Source organism: Rattus rattus, chromosome 7 (genome assembly GCF_011064425.1).
Source record: "Rattus rattus isolate New Zealand chromosome 7, Rrattus_CSIRO_v1, whole genome shotgun sequence".
In the NCBI taxonomy this organism is placed as follows: Eukaryota; Metazoa; Chordata; class Mammalia; order Rodentia; family Muridae; genus Rattus; species Rattus rattus.
Genome location: NC_046160.1, coordinates 113,970,321 through 113,976,550, shown reverse-complemented (window position 1 = coordinate 113,976,550; position 6,230 = coordinate 113,970,321). Strand labels below are relative to the sequence as shown.

At 53.4% G+C, this 6,230-nt stretch overlaps 1 protein-coding gene across 2 annotated transcripts in view; it reads left to right on the top strand.

Annotated features, from left to right (window-relative positions):
* Positions 1 to 256: 256 nt before the first annotated feature.
* Positions 257 to 6,230, top strand: part of Itpk1 (inositol-tetrakisphosphate 1-kinase) — a 132,362-nt gene continuing 126,388 nt past the window's right edge. Inside the window, exon 1 of one of the 2 annotated variants that reach the window (XM_032908277.1) lies at positions 257 to 494. In XM_032908277.1, the coding sequence (XP_032764168.1) occupies positions 400 to 494 (95 nt within the window). In that variant the 5' untranslated portion in view covers positions 257 to 399. The remainder of the gene's footprint in view (positions 495 to 6,230) is intronic. The other variant, XM_032908280.1, reaches the window with a different exon arrangement.

The following is a 6,230-nucleotide window of genomic DNA, read 5'->3' as shown; positions in this document are numbered from 1 at the left end:
GCGAGCCGCGGGAGGGCGTGCTCCTGCTCGGGCTCGAGGCACGGGTGCGGTCACGGGCCGCGGTCCCGGATCCCTAGAGTTCTGGAGCGTCGCGCGGTGCTGCGGGTCGCACGTCCCTGCGCGGGCAGGCCCCGCAGGGCAGAGGGGGCGGTGCAGCGGCGGTGCGCGCCCACCCGCAGGGGCCCAGCCAGTGGCGCGGCGCGCTGAGCCTCCGCCCCGGCCGCCGCCCCGCCCCCAGCCCGCCCCCCGCCGCCCCGCCCGGTAGGACCGCGCGCTGAAGCCCGCTCCGCGTCCCCGCCGCCGGAGGAGGTGCCCGCACGCTCGCGGCGCGCCGCCCCACACGCTCGGCCTGTGGGCGATTTCCTCCGGACCCAGGCTCCCGGGCCGAGGAGGAAGAAGATGCAGACCTTCCTGAAAGGGAAGAGAGTTGGCTACTGGCTGAGCGAGAAGAAAGTCAAGAAGCTCAATTTCCAGGCCTTCGCGGAGCTGTGCAGGTGAGGAGGGACGCGGCTCGGGGACCCCGCGCGGCCCGAGCCCGGTTACCCTCGGCGGGCGCGGGGCAGACGACCGCGACCCGGGAAGGAGCGGCGCGCGCGGAGGCTGGTTCGCAGCAGCAAGGTGGCCGCGGGGGGCCGCGGGCTGTGTCCGAGGGGAGCGTGGCGGCTGTGGGCGTTAGGCTCGGACCGCGGCTCTCAGGTGCACTGGGGTCGTGCCGGGAGAACCCTGGCCGTCCAGTGTGGTGGGACCCGGGAAATCCGGGAGTCCATGCCAGCAGTCAAGGGCTTGAGGGTACTTTTGGACCGGTGTGTTTTTCTTCCTCCCTCTCCTTCCCCTTAGTCGAACAGGGTACCCGCGTTTGTGTGGAGCCTACTACGTGCCTCGCGTGTGCACAGCTCCTGAAGCTGTCATTGCATATCAGCCGGCTTAAAGCCAGTTGAAATGAGTAGCGATACTTGTCTTGTCTGTGGTGATTTGCTGTCTCATTAGAGCCTCGCAGCAGCCTCGCAAATTAGCCAGGGTGGTGATTCTGGGCCACGTGTCTGAGAAGAGGGACACTTATCAGCAGAGAGGTGGGATACCTGCCTTTGGTCCCAGGGCCAAGGAGTGGCAGAGCATAGAAAGTGATGGGTGGACCCATGCAGGGTAGAATTGTCATCTGCCATCCGGGCTGAGCACCTCGTTCTCCCAGCACTGGTGCTTCAGTGACAGAGACCCAGGGCTTTGATAGATCTTGCTCTTAATACATTACAGAAGTGCCTTGAGTTAGGTGTGTGTGCCTTGCCTCTCTGCAGAGCTCTTGGTAACTGCTTCTCAATGAAAGCCTTAGAGATTCCAGCCCCCAAAGCCTTTTGCAAACTCGGGGCGGAAACCTTTTGTTAAGTAGTCTTTTCGCTTGGTAGATTTGACTTTTGAGATGGACTTTTCACTTGTAGTTCCGTCCCTGGTGGGTGCCCCAAATTTTGGAGAATTGAACAGTTGGGTTTCCATATCCCTTGGTGCACAGAGGTTCGTTAGCAGTCTGAGCTGATACATAGAGGCCGCCCTGGCTGCACTGCCTTGCCCCTCAAGAGCCTGCTGCTTGTCCAAGAGCCTGCTGCTTCTCTGCCCCAGGCGAGCCTTAGAGGCCCTCTTTGACCACAACTGGATGGGATAATGCCTATTTATAAGGGGGCCCTGGTTCTGCACCCCTTAGTTCCCTTGTGGGTTTGGCCAAGTCTCCCAGACAGGCCTCTTAGGAGAAAGCAGGCTTTTCACGCTTGGCAGGGCGTTCAGTGCAGCCCAGAATTCACAAGGAAATCAAGAGGAACTTGAAGCCAGAGCTTTGGAAAAGCCCAGGGCTTATGGAATATTTTTTTTTTAAAAAGGACAGTTGGACGCTTGTACCGTAAATAAACACACTGTGAAAAGGTTGCCCTAGACAGCAGAAAAATTTGGAGAAGCCCCTCTGTGGTTATTCTGGAAGTCCAGTTCTGACTCGAGGGGACCAGAGCTCCCCCTGCTGTCAAATAATTCTTGGGAAACCCCAGTTCATCCCTTGCATCCTTTTTATTGATATAGGTTTGTGTCACCTTTATCTAAGCCCGAGGCTTGTCCTGGCCTGGTGTGTTTTACTCTGTAGTGAGCAGACTGTAGCAAGAGAGTCCCAGCAGAGGCTTAAGGAATGAGGACTCACTGGCAGACCTGCAGGTTCCCGTGGGCCCTCCCTCCTTTAAAGAGGGCGGGGGGTGTGTGTTTCAGGGCACCCCAGGGTGTCAGCCCATCTCAGGGAAATCTTTATTGAGCATTCATTTCTCAGGAAGGTGGTTAAATTCAAGGTCTACAGGCCTCCCTTTGCGCACAGGTAGGCTTCAGAGAGATGGCAGAAAGTCTCCGGGCTGTCTCAGCCGCCCAGGAGTCCTAATGTGCGTTTTTTTTTTTATTAGTATAGCTTTCAGTGCATTGTAGCTGAAGCTTAAGAAGGAAAGAAAACACCAGAAAGAGTTTTTCTGTTGCTTCTTTACTTTCAGGACAGAGCCCCCTGGTGGCCACATTATTAACCAAACAACTGTTGAGATAGTGACCCCACCCCCACCCCTCCCTCTACTGTGTTTTGTTTATTGTGAACGCTGGAGTGGTCTAAGTGGCTCCGGGGACACTGTGAATGGGCACTGTCCTGTCCTTGACATTCAGAAGCTGGGGGTGCAGCGCTTGGGTATTGATGGATGGTGAATTGTCGATGAATTTCCTGACAAAAAGGGCCAGGGGTGTTGGGAAATGACTTGAGCTGTCTTTCAAGCATTTGTAGCAACATCCACCAGGGCTGCTCCACTGCCCTGGGATGACTGGTGTAATTGACGGTCGGGCCTTGTAAAACTCCTTTCTCCGAAGCTCATCTCATTTAGCCCTTGGTTTACAGACTGGGGTGGGGGTTGGGGTTGGGGGTACCGGAGGGGGCATGATCCATATGTCTCCTTTCAGAGTTCACAGTCCAGCCCCGAGACCTTGAGACTTGCTCAGAGAACAGAGCCTCTTTTCACACACTCTTGTCCAGTTGCTGCTAAATGTCTCTAGGGGTGCCTTCCTTTTCCAGGTCAAGCTATGCCCTCTGCAATGTAACAGGTTCTGTTTTTCCTGAGAGGAGTGAGCCGGGCCCTTCCATAGGCCGTTGGAGCCAATTCCTGTGAGGTGCCCTACCTATCATAGGCAGGTACAAAAGCCAACCTTTTACATATGTGCCCTGATAGCATGGGGCCAACAGATGGGCTTTGGACCAACCTGTCTCCGGTGGCCTTGTTTATTTCCACCCATCCTTGGTGTCTCCTCCCAAGTACAGGAATATGCTCTGGTTAGGCTCATTTATCCTTGCCTGCCTCTCTGCCTCTAGCTAGAAGTGACTTGGAAGCTCCCTCATCCCTCCTCTCTGTGGCTTTCCCAAGATGGGCAGTTGAGGTTCTCCGGGGAAGGGGAGAAACTGGGTTGAGCCTTGGGGGTGTTCAGCTGAGGGTAGCTGGCTGGGCCTGGGTTTCCTTCTCTGGTGGTTAAGCTTCTCCTCCATCTCCTCTCCTCCTTGACCCTTATTCTAGGAGACCTGAGCTGTAGGTGGAAGATCCTTTGGCATAAGGTGATGGTGAGCCTTGCCTGTTTTCTGTAATTTTGTTTACTTTGGGACATTGTCCCCTCTAGCCCATTCTGGCCTCAAACACCTGATGACTTTGCTGCCTCGGCCTCCTGGGTGATAGGATTAAAAGTGTGAACCACCACACCAAACTTTACACTGTAGATTGTAACATGTCTTATCTCCTGCAAGCTCTCTAATAGAATCGGGGAAACTGAGGTTTGGGAACCTGTGAGGGACTGTGCCACCGGTTGGAGGGCTTATGGGAGCTTAGCCTGAGTCTTTACTGCACGAAAGCTGTCTCCGTGTTTGTTCAGTGTCCTTACCAAGCTAAGATGAACCATTTCGGAGGCTCCTGCTGCCTATCTGGGAAACTCTTGTCCTTGAGAAACCTGGGGGCCATCTGGTCTACCTCAGCTTTTGGGAAATGGACTCATGGGGGACATCTCAGACCAAGTTATGTGTCCTAACCCACCAAGACCCCTGTTTGTCTCAGAAGGGACCCAGGACTTTGTTGATACTTATGTGCACCAAGTGCTTTCTGGAGTCCAGGGCGGGTATGAGGCAGTAGGTTGAAGTACAATGCACAGTGTTGGTGCATAGTGCACATAGGGCTTGGAATTTGGTGTCTGCTGTAACCTGGTTTTGGAGAATGCTTCTGGGCCTGTCTTTTCCTCTAAGGTTGTACATTCCCATCCCATGATTTGAGACAAAGTCTCACTATGCAGCCTAGGTTGGCCTTGAACTGTTGTTTCTTCTGCTTTGGCCTCCTCCCCAGTGTTGGGTTTCTAGGCATTCCCAAGCATACCTGACAGTCTTCCTTTGTGTTTATGCTAGAGAATTGAACCTGTGCATGGTAGGCAAGTCCCGCTAAGCTACACCCCCAACCCTATTTTATCCTTTAAAACAAAGCCATCTGGAGGTTGCTTTCTGCTGAAATAGCTTAGTATTCTGGGCTGAAATTCTAGGAGATTCTGCAAGAAGAGAAAAGAGGATCGTTACCGGGGTTGAAAGATGCTGGTCTGCAGCCCAGCATTTTTCTGTAGATTTCAGCGGCTGGCTTTGCCGTGATCTCAGAGCTCTGATGGAGAGAGACATCCCGGTCAGGTTCACTTTACGGCATCTCTCGAAAAATGTACCCAGCCTTGCAAATAAACCTCTTTCTCCAGCTCTTGGGTGCAGGCTGGACTTGCTGTGGGGGTAGACATTGAGTCTTTGATTAACAGCTTCCTAGGTTTCCAGGGCCAGGTTCACAGCCTACCCTCCATGTGATGCCCATTTGGCCCTGTAGATTTAGTGACCTTGGACTACGTTTTAGTTGTTCTGCAGGTATGCTCTGGGATGCTTACTAACTGATCCTCTTGCTAGGAGGTGGGCTTTGTGGAACTGAACTTCAGGTCATTGGATCGGGCTGAAGAGGCGGCCCACCCTGCCTGGTGGCTGAAGTTCTTTACCACCTAGCTTTGGCAGGCTGCTGCAACCTCCTGGCTGGAGAATCTGAGGGAATTACAAATGCAAGAAGGAGGTCTAGGTTTCTCCCTCTCTTTCTTTCTTTCTTTCTTTCTTTCTTTCGGCCATTCCAAAGAATTCATTCATTCGGTGCTTTGTGAAAATGCCATCTTCATTAATAATCCCGTTAGTGTTATTAGCTAACATTTCTGCCTCCCACCCCCTTTTAAATATTTAGAGCTTGAGATGAAGCTCAGTCGGTAGAATGCTTACCTAGCATGCATGAGCACCTGGGGTTGATCTTCCGCACCACATAAAACTGGGTGTGGTGGTGCATGCCCCCGCAATCGTAGCACGATGGAGGTGGAGGCAGGACCATCAGAGGTTCAAGGTTGGCGCCCCTGAGTGTTCAAAGCCATCCTGGGCTGTGTCTGACCTAGATTTCGCTTTGTAGTCCAGGCTGGCCTCTAACGTACAGAGACCTGTCTGCCTCTGCTTTCTAAGTGCTGGGATCTAAGGTGTGCACCAGCAAGCCTCCCTCCCCACACCCCCTCTTAAAATACAAGCCCGTGCTGCAAAATCCAGAGGGACCAAAGCATGTGATGAAAAGCCAGCTTGTCCTTTCTTGGCCCTGAGTTCAGCTGCTCAGGGAACCCAGCAGGCTGTCTCCATGGGCATTGATGTGACCAAAGGGGAGCATGCAGCCAGCCTCCCCTTACAGTGGTACAATTGCTTGATGCATGGGGTTGTGTTCCTTGGAGAAATTCCACATTGCTGCTTCCCTTAGAGCTTCTGTATCATGTGTTCTCTCTCTCTCTCTTTCTCTCTCTCTCTCTCTCTCCCTCTCTCTCTCTCTCCCTCTCTCTCTCTCTCTCTCTCTCTCTCTCTCTCTCTCTCTCTCTCTCTCCCTCTCTCTCTCTCTCTTTCTCTTTCTCTTTCTCTCTGCCCTGTCTACCTATCTATGTATATGCACTGTGGTTCAGCTCTCCAGAGGATGGAACATTTTTCTTCTCCTGAGGTTTCCGCCTGCTGCCCTAGACAGTTTGACAGTGGGTGCCCCCATCCCTTGCCTGGATGTGCGTTGGCACGTGTTAGGTCAGAGGCCGCAGACATTCTACTTTTTCTTGCAGTCCTGAAACAATTTTACTGTTTCAGTTTCAGAGGGTGACAGGGTGGGAGGGATACA